Genomic DNA, 18,813 nt, shown 5'->3' on the forward strand with positions numbered 1-18,813 from the left:
TTACTTACATGTTTCGGACATTAATGCCATGATCACAGTATAGTAAGGTACATAACCTATTAGTTTCTTTTATTTACAAACATTATTAGATATTTCTTGTTAAAGAACAGGTGATAATTTTTATGTTAAGGGAAGGAGGTGTTTTCTTTAAGATTTATAATTTCATTGAATATTACGTTTTGATTTTGAATTTGTGTCAAGTTTAGTAAATTGTCTTTGTCATTAATATGATGAGTACAGGGCCGGACTTAGGACTTCAGGGGCCCCGGGCAAATTTTCCAATGGGGCCCTAGGATTTCAGTGTGAGGAGGTCTGCGGGGGGATTGGGGGGTATGGAATAACCCCCAAGCCAAAGGGGGGTCCGGGGCTAAATTTTTCTAAATTTAGGCTTCAAATAGAGCAATTTAAGGCCAAATAAGCAATAAGTTCTATATCAAAAATCGTTCTTAAAATATAACTATTTTAACATATTTTTATATACAGCATCTTTTAATTTTATACACAAAAAAATAAAAATGTTTGAAACCCAATATCTTGCATTCACTATTTAAAAAAACTCTGACCAAATGTTTCAATTGCTTTGTAGTACCAGTGACGGCATATTTGGTATGGTAGCATGGTAGGCTACCATAATATATTTGGATTAGAAGCATTGATATATTTTTGTTTATTACGTATTTAAATTATCGATTATTGCCGTCGATTTGTATGATTTTTCAATATTACTACAATATAGGTGTGATTATTTAATTTTCATAATGGTTTTGGTACCTATGGCATTCTCGTTTTTATTTATAATATGTTAAGGTCCTAGCATGAAAAATACCATTGAGGACTTTCAAGTTTGAGTTTTTTATTGACGAGCAAAATCTTGCAATGTTTAATAAACACTCACAAGCCAACTATTATGAGTAACTGAAAGATTTTTGTTAACATCAGACGACTCTAGTTGTTTTAAAGTGTCTATATAGATTTAAAAAATCTTACTGGCGCTGTATGATTTTGACTCCAAAGACTAAATTGGGGATCAAAATTTCGACGTATAACTTAATAAATTACTATTTTACAAAACCTTTAAATTGAACGGATAATATACTTCTACCCCTTAAAAACCTGATTGGTATATACTTAGAGGTAAAAGAAAAGAATAACATTTAATAAAACCTATACGGAGCAATGTTTTTATTTTTAAAAGTATTTAAACTCCAGTGAATCTCCATTTAACACAACATAATTTTACAAGTTACGTTCTACGTTGGGACAAGAGTTTTCATATTTATTGGGGGCCCAAGCGCGGGGCCCCCTTCAACTCATTCACCGCGGCCGTACGTTCGGGCGAGCGGCTTCATTGAAACTAAAACTTGTCTATCACAGCCTAGCACATATGCTCGTGTAAACCAGGCCTAAGCGTGGGGCCCAGTGCAACTCTGAGAAAAAGTCCCTTAGGGTCAAGAATTTTGTTCCTAGTAATGCCTTAAAATGTACCTAACATTAACCTTAAATATAGAATAACAAAAATAAAAATAAAGCTGTTACAAAAGAAGGCCATTTGGTAAGTGTCTGATAAAAAATTTTCAAAGTTATTAATAAAAACTACTGTGAAAGGGGGCCCCTCGGGGCCCCCCTTGGCCCAGGGGCCCCGGGCGATCGCCCCCTTCGCCCATAGGTAAGTCCGGCCCTGGATGAGTATAAATATAAAAATCTTTTGCATTCATTTTTTCACCTTTATTTTCAACATCCAGAATGTGCATATTTTTATTCATTTCTGAGTATGTATGGTCGGTCTGAAGTATATGTTCGGCGTATGAGGATTTTTGTGTTGTCATATTGTTTTGATATTATTGCCTGTATATGCTCTTTGTACCTGACTTCGAATGTTCGACCTGTTTGACCAATATAGTACTTTTCACAGTTGTTACATGATAATTTGTAAATTCCCGATTTCTTATATACATTTGGGGGGTTGGGTCTCGGATTTGTTCTTTTTTGAATTATGTTAAAAGCGTTATTCCTTGTTTTAAAACTTAGTTTAAATTTTGAGTTCGGTAATGTCTTTCTTAAGGTTTTATTTTAAGGATGAGCTGAATGGAATAAATATAAATTCTTTCTTTTCGTTTTCTTGTTCTTCTACTTTCATTCTTTTTGTTTTTTCATATTTTATTAATTTTTCAATCATTTTTTCTTTGTATCCATTTGTTCCTGCAATTCTTTTTATAGTTTTCTTTTCTATTTCAAAGTTGTCTTTAGACATAGGTATGTTAAGTAGTCTAAATACCATTGATTTGAATGTAGAAATTTTGTGTTGCCAAGGATGGTTTGACTCAAATGGAATGATTAGGTCAGTTTGAGTAGGTTTCCTATATATATTGAAATTATGTCGATCGTTTTCTTTAGTAATTGTTATATCTAAGAAATTTATCTTCTTTTCTTGTGTCTCCATCGTAAATTTAATTGTTGGGGAGATAGAATTTAAATATTTCAAAAAATCTTGATAACATTTACTTAATAACATTTAAAGTAGCCCTCATTGATGTATACAATAACAAAATAAATATATATATATATATATATATATATATATATATATGAATTCGAACGGATGGTGGTTTTGGCCTCTAGGGACCTCAAAATGAAAAAAAATCGGTCCCGCGTCCAGGTCTTACCATAAGTACTACGGTAATAGCTTATTCCCTATATGGGAAATTCGCTAAAATCAACAACTTTGACTTAAGTTAACAATTTAATACCGGTATTCTACATTGTTGAAAAGTCCTGAATAAAATATAACTTAATAAATAAAAAATAATTAAATCCAATTCGGGTTGGATTTACAGCCCTAAATCTAAATTGTCTTAAAGACCGCCGGGATAAATGATAAGAAACCGCATTAATCCGCCCAGGCAATTCAAGGCCATCCCTACCAAGTCTTGTATCTTGGTCGCAGCCGACAGTTTCTCAGTCTGTGGCGGGAACGCGTCAAGAGAAGACGTACATAGAGTAACAATGACGAAGTGGCAGAGAGTACGGTCTCAGTCTTATTCAGGTGAGTTCATACTATGTGTAGTGTAATTGGTTGTAAATGAGGTTATGTTTCGTTGTATAATTTTATTGATTTGTTTATTACTAATGTTATAAATTGTAGTGACGTAATTTTTAATAAAAAAATATGCTATTTACAAGTTGTTTATATGCCTTCACAGTTGCCATGTGAAACAATTGTTACCGGTAGACAAAATACAGGTTTTTTTAACCGGTTTAATTAGAAACAATGTGAATTACAATTATTAAAACGTGTATAATTCTAAACCCAATCAATACTAAATAACTGTAACAATTTCATAACTATTGTAAAATGGCGTTTGTCGTACATATAATAAATTAATAAATACAATTAAGGCTAGGATGTACGTTTCAACTACTGTATTTATAATGTAACTCATACTAAAACTATAAATGTTTAGGTTGTCTTATTAGTTATTATTGGTGTTGTCGATATTAAAATATTTTAAATCATCTATGAATAATAATAATTATGGTTCTCAAATGGGTAATAATCAAGCGTTTTAGAACCCCCATATTATATTTATTACGTAAGGTTTGTTATGTACGGTCTTGAATTGGGTGTTTCATCGTTGTATTGGAAAAAGAATGACAAATTTGGAAATGGCAGACACGTGGTATTAGTAAGAAACTCAAGCAAAAGCCCAAGTTAGAACAAGTCAACTGGGAATAAACTGATTTCATATAATTTCATTATTTTAATTCTGCAATAATATTTAAGCAGTTAACGAAAAATATTACTACTTTTACTAGATTTAAAGAGTTGTAAGTTCAACCGTTCAACTGTTTTGGTTCAAAATCCCGACTCACATCTTTACTTACCTCCTCTTTTCTTTTCCACAATAGGAAGAAACGTCCCAATTATGATTGAATAAATTTTAAAATAGCTAAAACCACTCAACCACGTTTTACATACTGTATTTGGATCTAGGCTAATAAGCAATGGTCAGGGTGGTTCCACAGAGTGAAATATGAACGAAGGAAAACAAAATGTTACGCATCCAATCTCATAGTACATAAATTTCTCAAAATATTTTACATTTAGGTCTATACCAGTACGTACATTATGGTTGACTTCAATTGGGTTCTTAACCTCGGGAACGATGAACGATGTCCTCATTTGAGTCACAAAATTGCGAACAAGAAGTTATTAATTTCTCCCCTATTTGAGCAACAAGATGATCTGTCTTTATTAAATGATTATACTTAAAATTAGTATAAGAAGACGTATATACCGTGTGTATCGTATTACACACAAGTAATTTATTTTTTAATGAAAACCCTACTTGGGTTTGTGAATATACAATGCACAAACAATATTTAGACGATTTCCACAAGACTTTTTGTGAACTGTTAAACTTCTTCCAACGATATTGTATAAAATCGGACGACAATTAAGGAGTTTGAGCCACTCGTTACACATCATAAAGTAACAATATAAAATTGGCAGGAACAGTTAAATTTGCTAGTTCATTGACCGATTGACCAGTTTTTTTTTAACACTAGAACAACAATACTTGATTTAATTATAGCAATGTACGCACAAGTTGAACTAGTGTGTCTTGCAACGCATTTATCATGCTCTTGAGCTCTTGAACGAGTTTTAACCTCTTGAAACGTTTATGGAACGTCAAACGGGAATACAATCCAGAGGAAGTTGAAAGATTCAATAAATTAATCTTGTGAGTTTTGGGAAAAAATCTTTGGAAACTAGTGTGAAATAGAGCATTAATGTAAAATATGTATGTTATAAAAGGATAGAGGAATTACTACAATACAAATGATTAAACAACGATTTAGACAATTCTCACAAAATGATTTGAAAAATGATAGTTTTATTGCATTTTAGCAGCTGAAAATGTGCCATACCAATGAATTTATATACTTCACACATATATCTACAGGGAATAAATAGGTACTTGATTCGGCCAAATACAGTTCATTATATGTTATTGTTTTAAATCAGGTATATAAAAATGTAACTTTTGATACATTTTAATAAATCCAGGGGAAATATAGCGTTTGTTACAATAAAATCTATCAATTAAACTATTATTCTAATAGCCAAAACATGGTATTTAATTATGCTTGCCCAGAGACAAAGCCCGTGGGATTTAAATATAATAAAGAAACCTAAACCCATTGTTCATAGTTTCACCCCGATCATATTGATGATTTGCTAATGCATATAGTACATAAACACCTTTTTATATAATGTATGTAAACATGGTATACATCGAAATGTGATATTTAAACTAGAAGTTGGCCTAAAGCTCAACAAAGATTTAAAATTTTGGTTTTAGCACGATTGAACCAATGTCAAACATATCATTGTTAGTAGAATAACTTCTTTTATTAAAATATTCACTCTACCAAATCAATATTTGTATCAAAAAGTGTTGTTGCATTTTACAGTTGTAAGTATTTTGCCACATAATAATTCATAACTATAATACGAAGGGATGGATATCAAAGGATCCAAAGACTTATTTTGTGTTAATGCGTTTAAGTAGCTTCCCACTCTTAAAAGATTGTTCTGTACCGGAATTATTTAATAAACCAATGGTTTATTAAGTTATTAAGTTAATTAAGTTATTAAGTTTAATTTATTAAGTTATTTAATAAACCAATAGTTTTAAACCAATGGTTTAAAACTAATAAAAAATCGTTGTTTAAATAAACGGATATTACCTTACGCCAGGTATCAGTGGAGAGAACTTTTGTACTCTGTTGATAAATATCTCAAATTTTCAACATTCAAAATTCACTGGTTAATATTTCTAAAGAACTCAACATTTATTCAATATTTGAACGTTAAATATATAAGCTATAGACAATCTAATTGTAAATAATTAACATTCTTAACTTTTACTAACAATAAATGACCGTTATTCACGATTTGTAAATTTGCCGGATCTACAATAAAGTAATTAATTACAATTTTTAATATCGTCGAATGTTTGCTGGAAAATGAAAACATTTCAAGTGATTTAATCGACCCGCACAATAGTGTCGTGGTCCGTGTGTTATTGGCTGACACGTGTGTTTATTTTTAACGTCCACGAGCCAGTCGCCAGTCGCCAGTGAGCCATAACGTTTATTGTGTGTTGTGTGGCGCTTCGGCCACCTGATGAATGCCTGGCTACCCGCCAAAAATCGCGACAAAACAAGCAAGTGGAACTGATCTGTCTTGGGAGTGAATGTTCTTCCATATAACTCATAACTGTTTTTTTAACAGAGGGTCAGGCTTATAAGTAGACCATGGGATTGCATCGCAGCTAGAGCAGCTTATTGTGCACCCTCATTCGCAGGTTCTCATTCTCCGTAACCAGGTTCTTGGTGAACCATGAGATCCTTTTGAGTATGGTAACATGTTCTTCCCTTTGATTTCCAGTTGATAGGCCAAGGGATCTCAAACGCAGACCTTGTAGGGCTGGGCACATAATCACTGAAAGGCTGTCTCATCCTCCTCTCCACATTTCTTACACAAGAGGCTTTCAACTTGAATTCCCATCTTGTGTAGATGTCCGCGGAATACCCAGTGGCCGCTGATGAAGCCAACCACCTTCCACAGGGTCTTCCTATATTCAGCCAAGGCGCATTTACCGCTATCGCACCGGTAGATGTCTGCAGCATTTGCTTTGACTGTATGTTGCCATCTGTTCTTTCCCAGCTCCTTCGATGTTCAACCCCCATCCACTGGCGAACAGCTCTCCGTGCTGTGTTGTAAGCAATACCAAACGTCGGCTCTAGCGGGCTTTAAGCTCCTTTGTTTGCCCACTTGTCAGCTCCCTCGTTGCCAGCAATACCTTTGTGCCCTGGAACCCAACTAAGGATAACCTTGTTGTTCTCTCCCAGAGCTTTCATGGCCTGATGACAGTACCATACTGGCTTAGAGGTAAAGTCAAAACTGTCAAGTGGCATTAGTGCTGCTTTGATGTCCGAGTTCATGTATATGGTGTGGCCTGTCATACCACGCTTCATACACTCTTGCACACTCGGACAGGGCAACAACTTATGCCTGGAATATAGTGGCCAGTTTCCCCAGGCTACGCAAAACTGCGACTTGGGTCTGACTCCATATATTCCCGCCCCAGTGCCCGTTGGTTTTTTGAGCTATCCGTATACCAAGTGATCCCCATTTTCATGTATTCAGGTTCACCTTTATTCCAGGCAGTCCTGTCAAAAATATTGGCATTGTATGGCTTTTGTAGATCTGTGATCTTCACCATCTTGTCTGGTAACATTTCCAAGGTGTCCATACGCACTGTGTCCACAATCCTTGTATGTTCACTGGAAGCATTATACTTCCAGTTGCCGCTGCAAACCATTCTGTAGGCTGCCATTCTTGCCTCCCTTTCACAATGATGTCGAGAGGTGGGAGGTTTAGCACTACTTCCAGGGCTGTAGTTGAAGTGCCTCTGGCTCCTGTAAGGCATGCCACTCGCTGGCTCTTTTGTAGTCTCTTTACAGCGGTAGTTTGCATTGCCTTGGTCCACCAGGCTGCCGAGCCATACACCATCATCGATCTTGCAACCCTAGTGTATTGCCAGTCAGTCATTTGCGGGCTAACCCAACAGCCCGTATCATCATCATAAGTAGTGTGGTCTTTGAGCGTTGCGTTGGTCTATTGTCTGTGGTTACATGTGCAAAATGGCTGTTCCAAGTCCAGCCTTATTCCTAGGTAAGTGTTTACTCATACCTTATAAAATATAATACACAAAAGGTATGAAAAATAAGATAGCAAACTTTGTCTGAAGATGACATCAACGCCATAATCGAAAAAGTAACCCTATTTGCAGTCCCAACAGTTGATGGTCGACCTAAAATATTGGTGCAAAGCAATAAATTCCATTAATTTCCTAAAATGACTCACTCATATTACGCATGTACGCATTTCCCAATTCAAAGACCGTCACAGATAATCATTTAAATGGACCACAGTTAGTTAAATGAGGTCACTAAACCAGTTGACACTTACATCTTTATATTTGTAATCACAAAATCTCTGGACTGGTCAAATTTGGGCCGAACTTGATCTGGGCGGGGCTGCGAGGCAACGTGAGGCGGAGTTCAAAACTCTTTTTATCACTGTCCCATGACCTCATAATCAAACGGTCTTTCACATCCCCTAGATAACTGATAAGAATGAACATTAGTCGATCATCAAGACGTATTCAACTGAAGTTGTTGATTCATACGTTGCACTTGGAGTAAGAAGGATATCAATGTACCGTATTTTATGTTGTATTCTCATTTATAAACTTCAGTGATAAAAGTGGGAATTCATGGGACAAAATGGGATAAATATGAGTAGTGTATATGTTGCGTAGAGTTAATACTTTTCAATTTATTTAAGTAGAGGGTTTAGGCTCGTGAAGAAAGAAAATGGATTTTTGTTGGACTCAAGGTATGTAAGAATTAAATAAATTTTGATAGTTGAAGTTAAAAAATGTTGTTTATATTTACAGTATTTAATGATGTTTCATATTTCAGTTAATTCTAACATGTACATTTCGATTTGAAAAGTAATTTAGCTATCAATTCGACAAGTCAAAAGTTACACTTAGTGGTGAATAGACTTTTCAAATTATAAAAAAAGATTGTTAATGAATCAAATATTCTTAAAAGGGTATACGATACTATTTTTTTTTTTTTTTTTATAAATTAGGGCATTTAAATAGTAGACTTATGTTTTAGCAAATAATTATTGTTGAAGAACGTTAGAACATTTGAAAATGCAGCATTATAAAGACAAACCAATTTATTAGCACTCTTCAGTGACGGTCAAAAGCAGTAATTTTGAACCTAAAAACAAAACCACTTAACTTAATTTTGTAAAATTACTGCCAATCATAAAGTCTGAAGTTTGGCTCAATAAGGAAATCAATAATCGGGAATAGTTGCAACATTTGTATTTATCATTGTATAAGTTATATTATTGTGAAAGTAATTAGGAAGTTATAAATGAGTTAATCTAATATAAATGAGTTGTGTTATAGGGGTTTAACTCTGATCATGGTGATATATTTATTTGGATATCGTCTGAGTAATGAGTAGACATTGCATCCATGGAGCTACTGAAGTTAGCTTTTCGAGATTTAAAGATTTTGTACGAACCTCCCACAGTGCACACTATTCAATTTAATTTTCTTTTGGGTTTTCACAAAGTGATGGGTGCTGGGGATATTTGATGTTGAGGTTAACAATTATTCGCCTTTTCTTTTTGACATAGTTTATTTAGTGCATACATGGTAAATAAGGTATATCCTATACTCTAATACGAGCCATATGTATGTTTGTCTGTCTGTCTGTCTGTCTGAATACAACTCGAAATTCAGCGGAAGGATTTTTATCAAACTTTAGAACCATCCTATACTCTAATACCAGCGATGTCTGTCTACCTGTATGTCTGTCTACCTATGTCTGTCTACTTGTATGTCTGTAGGCTAGTATTGAAGTTCAGCGGAAGGATTTAAATCAAAGGTTGGAAATATCCTATATTATAAAACGAGCTATATCTGTCTGCCTGTCTGTATGTAATATGTAGGTCCCGGGGACCGAGCATTGCTCGAGGTGTGTCATTTGTTCAAGAGGTTAAAAATAAAATATAGTACTACTCATGTGCGATGTCCATGATAGTATAAATTCAGTCTGAGATATAGAATAAAATAAATGACAAGTAGAACATTAATACCCCCACCGCAGCAAACCTACAGACTAAGCGAATTTCCATTTGCCTAATTGGATTTACACTAAAGCGTCTCCTTAAAAATATCACATTTATTCCCTATTTAAATAGCATTAGTTTAACAAGTACTTTAGGTTTGCTGCAACAGGGAGGGTAAAAGTTTTTTTTTGTAAAATTTTAATAGTTTAGTATGAAATAAATGCATTTTCCAATATCTGAATAGATATGAATTTGAACAGTTGGTGTTTTTGAGCTCTAGACCTCAAAACGAAAAAGTAAATCGGTCCCGGATTCAGGTCTTACCATGAGTACTACGGCAATCGCTTATTCCCTATATGGGAAATTTGCTCAAATGAATCCAATAAAAAAAAAAAAAAAAAAAAAAAAAAAAAAAAAAACTATGTGGATGGTTTGTATTGTACAAATACATTTTGTGGAGATTTAAATCGAAAATAAGAAAACCAAGAGTTTTATTGTTGTAATATAACTTTTAGTGTTAAATTGACTTGAAAAAAAACCATTGTAATTAATGAAATATATATATATATATAAATAAATACCTCCGAATCAAAGGGCTTTCACTGTATAACTATGACATACCGATAGTAAAAAAAAGAAAAACACAACAAGTATCACCTTGCCAAAAAATACTGTTTTATTGTTATTCTGTACAACCATATTTTTTGGATTGCCAAGTTTTCAAAGAAAGACCTTATTTTTATGAGACAGCGCAAAAAAGAAAAGAAGCGTGTAAAAAGTCAAATAGAAGATAAATTCAGCATAATCATGTTTGCTATGATTTATCTTCGGGTCATGTCAAGACCAAAGGTCTTGCGTTCAAATACAAGCCTCGGCATATTTACTCGGTAGTCTGTGCTGTGAGGAGTGACTTATCACGTGATTTCGGTGACATGACGTGTTATTTAAATCAAAACTTAGCAACTAATTAACTATTTGTAGTGATATGGTTTGTCGTCTATGAGTTTTATAGAGCTTAGTTTTATTTTATTATGTTTAGAAAATAATTAACTACCGGTATGTGAACATGTTTTTCAGGTCGATAATACATCTTGAAATGTTTTGTTCGGAATTGATATATTTACGTGTTTAATGGTTTTGAAATGAGTTGTGTGTAACGTCAAGTTTATTTTTTATAGAAACGTGTTCTTGGTTATTATGGACGTTAATGTGTTTTCGCACTTTTTAAATAGTCATGCAAATGTAGTTGAAACAATATTTTGTAAATTTGAAATATTTGTCATAGCATTCTTGGTTTCTAAAGTTTTTTTTATTCCAAACCCGCTAGATCCTGTTTTTATGCCGCCAAATGAATCAAATCAAAATTTTGTTCTTTATTGCCATCGAATGTGAATCTTGCATGAGGCTCTTCCCGCTGCTAGACATTGTACTGACTTCCTTTTCTTCTTCCTCTCTCAACAATCACGTGACAACAGCTATGTTTTTCCCACGGCCTACTAGATTTCACGACCGCGCCGATCCACGGGTGTTATCAGATGACTGATAGGGTATCAGTGTTTTGGCGCGGGTGTCCACGCCATCGCCATAGTCAGGCGGAGATATGCATCGACATCGCCAGTCCGTAGCCTCCAGTCTGAGTGATGACAGCGACATTGCCGAAATACGACGTGAGTTTTCAATCAGGTTATTTAATTATGTTACTAAAGTAGTGGTTTTAGACGTGCTTCGCAATGGGAGGCACATTGATGAGATAGACTAAAATCTGATTAAATTCAATTAACTGTGTGACAAACTAAAATTGACTTGGAATGTAAACAGAGCTAATGTAATAGGATGTTTTTCTTTTTACGTCATGGAGACCAACTAATAATTTACTTCTTAACTTTGTAAGCTCGATGTGAGTTTGTAGCGGCGCACAAGCGAGGTCCTGACACAAACCTCAAGCGCACTTCCGAGGACTCACCGCACAAACGAGGTCTTGCACTCGAGACCTCGGATGTATCTGCTGGTTTTTTCTTGTTATTCTCCATCTTTATAGCCTGTTTAGTATATTTTTTACGATTTTCAACTAGGTCCTCGGATGTGACATGGTAAACATAGAGTGCTTCGGGGTGCTTGGAGGTTCCCGGCTTACGATATCCTCAAAACGTTGACGTGGGGCTTTGGGAAATAAATGTAGTTTGTTGTACTTATGGCAACGAAAAAATACTATAGTTACTTGTTTACTTTTACCTTGTCAACACTTTTAAAATACATTTAATTTAAGATTGCCACACATCTGATTGAAACAAATCAACAATTTAATACGTTTATTTATTCGATGATGATGAAATGGATTATTGGAAATACTGGAAACTCCAAAATAATTTAAAAAAAGAAGTGTTTTAGTAGCGTTGTTCTAAATCAATTGCCATATCAGGGGATCTACATGAACAGTCATCGAACAGTTTAAAAAAAGGTACAATATATAACACAGCAGAGAACAGAAGAAAAACACTAATAAATTGACAAAGAGTTCCTAAACGAACTGACCTACCGATAGCCACTGACCCTGATCTTATAATAATTGTGCTTCTTGACGATAAGGAAACTAGTGTTTAATTGTGGGTTATCAGTGCAAAACTTGTTATTGATTTTGCAAATTGTACAGGGTGAACTTCGATCGCAATTTTATAGTTTTAGAAAAGCGTTTAACATTAAAATTATTTTTATGGTTTTACTATGTGAGAGGTTTTAATTCTGTTTCATGTAACAATGAATGGACGGGTTTACATAATTTGTAAATTAAAAACGAATGGAACTTATAGTAATTTATAGTATTAATTCATGGTTTTTGGGTACCGGTAACTTAAAAAATCGTACACTCCCAATGCACTGCATTGTGACTCTATAGCCACAGTGAATGAAGTATAACCTGTGCATTTTAGTTTGTATCAGGAATAAATAATAACTTAACTCGTTTTCTCTGAGTAAGAAAAATATTTGCAATTATAATACAGACTTTTTTACTGAGATCACAAGTAAAATATAATATTTAGTTTGAAATAATCAGATCCAAATTTATATTAGGATCACAAAACAACTACAATTTTTACAAAAATCTGAATTTTCCTTCTCAAAATATTGTACCGTATCATATACGCACATATGATACAAAGAAGTAATTACATTTTTTTCATCCATACTCTTAGACTATTATCCACTTATTTTTATCCAATAAACCTATTGACTCTATCAGTAACACATTTTTGTTAAAGACTAATAAATTAATAAACTTCCTTTGGATTGTATTCCCGTTTTACGTTCCATAAAGCATTTTCAAGAGGTTACTCATTCAAGAGCGTGATAAATACACTGCTATTATTAGTTCAAGTTTTGCTTGCTGGTGTTAAAAAAGAAAAAGCTTTAGGATTGCAAATTTAGCATTTTAGGCGGATTTATAGCCATTTTAGTAAGTGTGTTGCAGCGGGGAATAATACGGTGCGTAGAGCAGAATACCTACAGTTATTTCGTTCTCTGTTTGAAGCTAACCCAACCAACATAACTCAGCATGTTGTATCTCGGCGGGTGTCTATGTCTTTAATCAATCAATTGACATTTTAGACAGCTGTTAGTTAACACATTGTTGCTCGCTGACAGACTTCACTGATGAAACTACTTATAGTTCACTCGCAAGTAAGGTTGCAATGATTACAAATAGTTGAAAATACAAAATACATTCACATCGTAAAATGGCTACTTTGCATTGTTTTGTTGTTAACTACCCTCTTGAAATATGTTTACAATGAGTTGTACTAAAAGCTATTTTGAATGTACTTAACTTAATTATATTTATTCAACAATCCAACTCGAGAAGATAACAATAAATTACTTCTATGCCTTATGAGATCTCCAAGTTGTCAATAATTTGTTGATGACAGGATAATTACACATATCTTGCACCACTGGTTAGTTAAGTGTAAGTGATACAATAGTGTTTTAAACATTTAACTTACTGTGGCCAACAATGAACTTTGACGGAGGACTCATCTAGTTGACTAAATAATTCGCAGTTTGAATATGATTATGGATACATTTTAATTCGCACAAGGCCAATATTTTGAGTCAAATTTGGTCTGTTATTAGGGTACTCCCATAAAATTAGGCATTTTTCGAATAATTGTCTCGTATTGAAACTTATTGAGAGAATGAGAAATGATCGTAGATCACAAGAAGTCGGAATAAAAACGCGTTAATGTAAACATCGTTGGGTTAAACCCTTCTCATCCCATTGCAAATTTGAAGCTCGTTTTACGTGTCTAGTTCATGTCCGGTGACACTGATCGCTAGTGTCGACGAAATTGTGTTTCTTTTATTTTAGGGTCAATTTCATGAGTTGTGCTTTACTGATTGGTTATATAACTAGGAGACGAGTTATTGTTTAAGATTACCCATCGTTTAAATGACTGAAATAAAAATAAAAAAATGTGAAACCCTCTACAGTGCACCGGACAGAACTAATAATTAAATATACTCCAGCTGTTCCATGAGGACGAGAAAACTCCTGTTAAACTATTTAGCAAGGGTTCTACTGAAAAATTAAATTTTCTGGGAAATAAAACTTATAAATGTAAAAAAAAACTCCAGCATACTATCATTTTGTTATCCGAGTCATAATCTTGTGCAATCAAGTAGGGATAGTCATGGATTAGGCTACCTCGTTACTTTTTCGCTAATTACCTTTGAAAAATGAGGTGACACGATACAAATTTGCTAATTATAAACTACTCTCTGGATACTACAAGTCCACTTCTTTCTTCTACCATCAAAAAATTGTCCTCATATCCGTTAGTATAACATACACATAAAGAAAGGTTTTATGAAAGAAAGTAATAAATTAAGAATAAGTAAGTAAGAAAGTATATTGATGGTAAAACTAAGTTGTTTTGTGTAATGCAATTTGCAATTTAAATTTTTGCATAGTTCAATTACGTTTTCTAGGCTTTCCAATTTATGTCCGTCCATACAAGTCCATCAAGGACTGTCATTAGCTTAGACATGTGCTAACACTATCTATCTCGATAAATGGCACACAATCTTGACAAATTTTCGGGACATGTTCATAAGTACGAAAATATCCAATATCGGCAATATCTGAGTAAACATCACCTCAGACAACATTACATTGTTGAGGCACCTTCGAGTGGAGACCAAATGGGAGACACTTTGAGATAACAGCTGATACGAACATGTGATTAAAACATGTTGTTTCGGGTTCAGTAGAAAACTGGGGTGTTTAATCAGAAGCAGGAAGTGTGAAAATATTTAGAGGCTGGAAAAGAAACTCTCGTTTATTGTACTACAGAGTTTACTCCGTTCAAAAAATGTATGCAGTTTTAGGGGAAGATATCTTTTAATCTATCCCCTCCACGTCTTGATCCTACCATTCAAAACTAGCTGAACAGCTGAAATTTGTCAAAATGTTAATCAGCTGACTAATACATTAAGCAGAAACAAGTCTTGGGGGTAATTCACCTCAAACCGCCTAAACTTTGTGAACGTAGTACTGTTAGTACAGTAGTAGTTTTGTGTTTAGCAACGGGGTGAGAATTCAATATAGGAATCTGTTAAGTTTTCCTCGTTAAAAAGTCAAACTTCTGGTCTTTAAGCGAATTTCCCATATAGGGAATAAGCTATTACCGTAGTACTCATGGTAAGACCTGGACCCGGGACCATTTTTTTTTTTCGTTTTGAGGTCCCTAGAGGCCAAAAATACCATCCGTTCAAATTCATATATATATATATATATATAATATATATGAATTTGGCGGTTTGAGGTGAATTACTATGTTTAAAAATAGTAAATTTTCTAACAATAAATAAATAGCAATAAATATGATTTCTACAGTAGATCATGACAATGAATTGCGTCACCTGCTCTACTATGAACTGTCTGGATCAAACTGGGAATATTCTCCGGCTATTATTAGAAGTTATCGAAGCTTTGTGCCGAGTTCCAAACATAAACTGCTCTGAAGGTCTTGAAACTCAAGTGCTTGGGGTCTTTGACTCTTTTGACGTTAACAGGTTCAATCCTTCGTAAAGTAACAACTAAGTGACTGTGTATGAGGAGGGGTAAGTGTTACAATGGTGATTAGTATCTCTGTAACACTCCTTTGAGCAATAATAATGACTTAAGATACTATTTAGCGTAATTTACAATACAACATCATTTAAGTTTTAATTGAAGTTTTTTGTTTGTTTACGTCTTCATTGAGCGAAGCTCTTATACGTAGACTTTTATGCATTTCGTAATACGCAAACTCCTCCTAAACGGCTGAATCAATCGTTTTCAAATTTTGCATGGTGATAAAGACCATATCGGTGAGTGCCAACATCTATATGGCGTTAAAAAAGTCTCTCAGGAATCCGCCCCACTGGGTCTCAAAGTTTCAATGTAATCCTTATGTAAGCAGTATTTGACACATAAACAAAGACATATCATCAGCTGTTGACTTTTGAATGCAGTAGATAAATAAATAGCTGATAGCATTATTCCACAGATATTAGAACACAAACGGTGGTATGGATCATAAATATAATCAAATGACAACACTAGCTTGAGGTCCGTGACGTAGGAAGTGGTGAAGGAAGTAGTAAAGGTGAGAAGTCTGGAGTGTAGAAACTGTTTAAGACGATAAGATTTAGGTAGGTATCTGCATTCCTAAAATTCCATGGGAAGGGAGGACAACGGGTCCGCGACGTAGGATGTGGTGAAGGAAGTAGTCAAGGTGAGCTGTCCGGAGTGTGGAAACTGTTTATGATGATTAGATTCTGGTATCTGCATTCCTAAAATTCTATGGGAAGGGATGAAAACGGGTCCGCGATGTAGTAAGTGGTGAAGGAAGTAGTCAAGGCAAGCTGTCCGGAGTGTGGGAACTGTTTAGGCCTATGACAATTTAGATTAAGGTATCTGCAATCCTAAAATGCTATTGGAAGGGAAGGAAACAGGTCCGCGAAGTAGGAAGTGGTGAAGGAAATAGTCAAGGCGAGCTGTCCGGACTGTGGAAACTGTTTATGACTATTAGATTAAGTTATCTGCAATCCTAAAATGCTATGGAAAGGGAGGGAAACAGGTCCGTGACGTAGGAAGTGGTGAAGGAAGTAGTAAAGGCGAGTTGTCTGGAGTGTGGGATCTGTTTATGACCAATAGATTAAGGTATTTGCAATCCAATAATGCTAAGGGAAGGGAGGTAAACAGGTCCGTGACGTAGGAAGAGATGAAGGAAGTAGTAAAGGCGAGTTTTTCGGAGTGTGGGAACTGTTTATGACGATTAGATTATGGTATCTTGGTATCTACAATCTTAAAATTCTATGGGAAGAGAGGGAAACAGATCTGCGACGTAAGAAGAGGTGAAGGAAGTAGTAAGGTGAGCTATGTGGAGTTTGGGAACTGGAAACCGTTTGTAGCAGTTAGATTAATGTACCTGCAATGCTGAAATGCTATAAGAAGGGATGGAAGCATGCCCACGACATAGAAAATGGTGAAAGAAGTAGTAAAGGCTAGCAGTGTGGAGTGTGGGCAATGGTTGTGGCAATTAGATTAACGTATCTAAAATACTAAAATGCTATGGAAAGTGATGAAAACAGGTCCACGATGTAGGAAGTGGCTTAGGAAGTAGTAAAGTATGAACATATTGTGAGAACCGTCTGTGGCAGTTAGATTAATGTATCTTCAATCCTAAAATGCTATGAGATGGGAAGGAAACAGGCCCCACGACGTAGGAAATGGTGAAGGAAGTAGTTAAGGCTGGCAGTGCGGAGTGAGGGAACCGTTTGGGCAGTTAGATTAATGTATCTAATACTTCAATGCTATTTTAAGGGAAGGAAACAGGTCTAAGACGTAGGAAATGGTGAAGGAAGTAGTAAGGCTTGCAGTGCAGAGTGTGGGAACTGTCTTTGGCAATTACATTAATGTATCTGCAATCCTAAAATTCTATGGGAAGAGAGGGAAACAGGTCCACGACGTAGGGGATGGTGAAGGAAGTAGTAAAGGTGGGCAGTGTTGAGTGTGGGAATGGATTAATGTATCTGCAATGCTGAAATGCTATGGGAAGAGACTGTAGACTCTGTAGGTTAAAATGATTATGAAGCACGAATCGTTACATATATTTCGATACGTATTCAATCGTTTACAATAGAAATTTACAACTGAGTTGACAACAGCTGAGTTTTACTCCATAGAGGCTAAAAAATGAATTTTATCCCCTAAAGAGTAAAAATGCTACTTTAGACCCGCAACGCATGCATCAATGACGACTGTTTCTACTGCAGTATGACAAAAACAATATAATATGAACCCTTGATGACTCCGCTCAATTTTGTGGATGCATCTGCGAACGCCACCCTTTAGCCGCTTAATAACCCCTCGCAGCAGTGTTTAGGTTTATCAATTTCTACGGACATTGTTTATAAAGAAGCAGCACTGCACAACTAAAATAATTAGCATGCTGTTTTTCGGTGGTATCATTTCTTACAATGGGCAACAAAAACAAATATTCTTTTTTTTCTTATATTAACGTTCAAATAATCATTTCGCTGCGTGGAAGTAGGTTATAAAATGGTTATAGCGTGGATAGAACACAATTATTCCTTAGTAGATTTCTCATCCTTATGGAACAGCTGAAACCAATTTTATGGTTAGTTCTGTACGGTGCACTGTAGAGGTCAAGTTTGGTTTACAATTTGTTTCTTGTCCTTTCAGTCTTTTAAAATCTCGTTTAACCAAATAAAACGATCTAAACATAAACAACAACTCGTTTCCTAGTTATATAACCGAACAGTTAAACACAAATCATGAATTTGCCCCCAAAATAATAGAAACAAAAATTCGTCGACACTAGCGATCAGTGTCACCAACATGAACTGGACTCGAAAACGAGCTTCAAAATTTGCAATGGGATGAGAAGTAATTTAAAATGTGTTGGTTAATCCGTTGCTGTACCTTCCTTTTTTTCCCCAAAAGAGAACAGACGAATAGAGTTGCTAACAAATTAGGGGTCCCTGTTAAGCTTTGTTTGTGTAAACCGAATTAAATAACATAA

The 18,813-nt window shown here is 34.9% G+C and overlaps 1 protein-coding gene across 2 annotated transcripts in view; it reads left to right on the forward strand.

Moving 5' to 3' along the window:
* The first annotated feature begins 2,970 nt into the window (after positions 1 to 2,970).
* The window catches only part of LOC129005225 (uncharacterized), a 29,080-nt gene continuing 13,237 nt past the window's right edge, over positions 2,971 to 18,813 (forward strand). Inside the window, exon 1 of one of the 2 annotated variants that reach the window (XM_054434060.1) lies at positions 2,971 to 3,043. In XM_054434060.1, coding sequence (XP_054290035.1) covers positions 3,004 to 3,043 — 40 coding nt within the window. In that variant the 5' untranslated portion in view covers positions 2,971 to 3,003. Of the gene's footprint in view, positions 3,044 to 11,273; positions 11,398 to 18,813 lie in introns of those variants that run through there. The other variant, XM_054434059.1, reaches the window with a different exon arrangement.

The sequence above is a fragment of the Macrosteles quadrilineatus genome, unplaced genomic scaffold (genome assembly GCF_028750875.1).
Source record: "Macrosteles quadrilineatus isolate MER2022 unplaced genomic scaffold, UCM_ALF_1.0 Scaffold_17__1_contigs__length_3442018, whole genome shotgun sequence".
NCBI classification, from domain to species: domain Eukaryota; kingdom Metazoa; phylum Arthropoda; class Insecta; order Hemiptera; family Cicadellidae; genus Macrosteles; species Macrosteles quadrilineatus.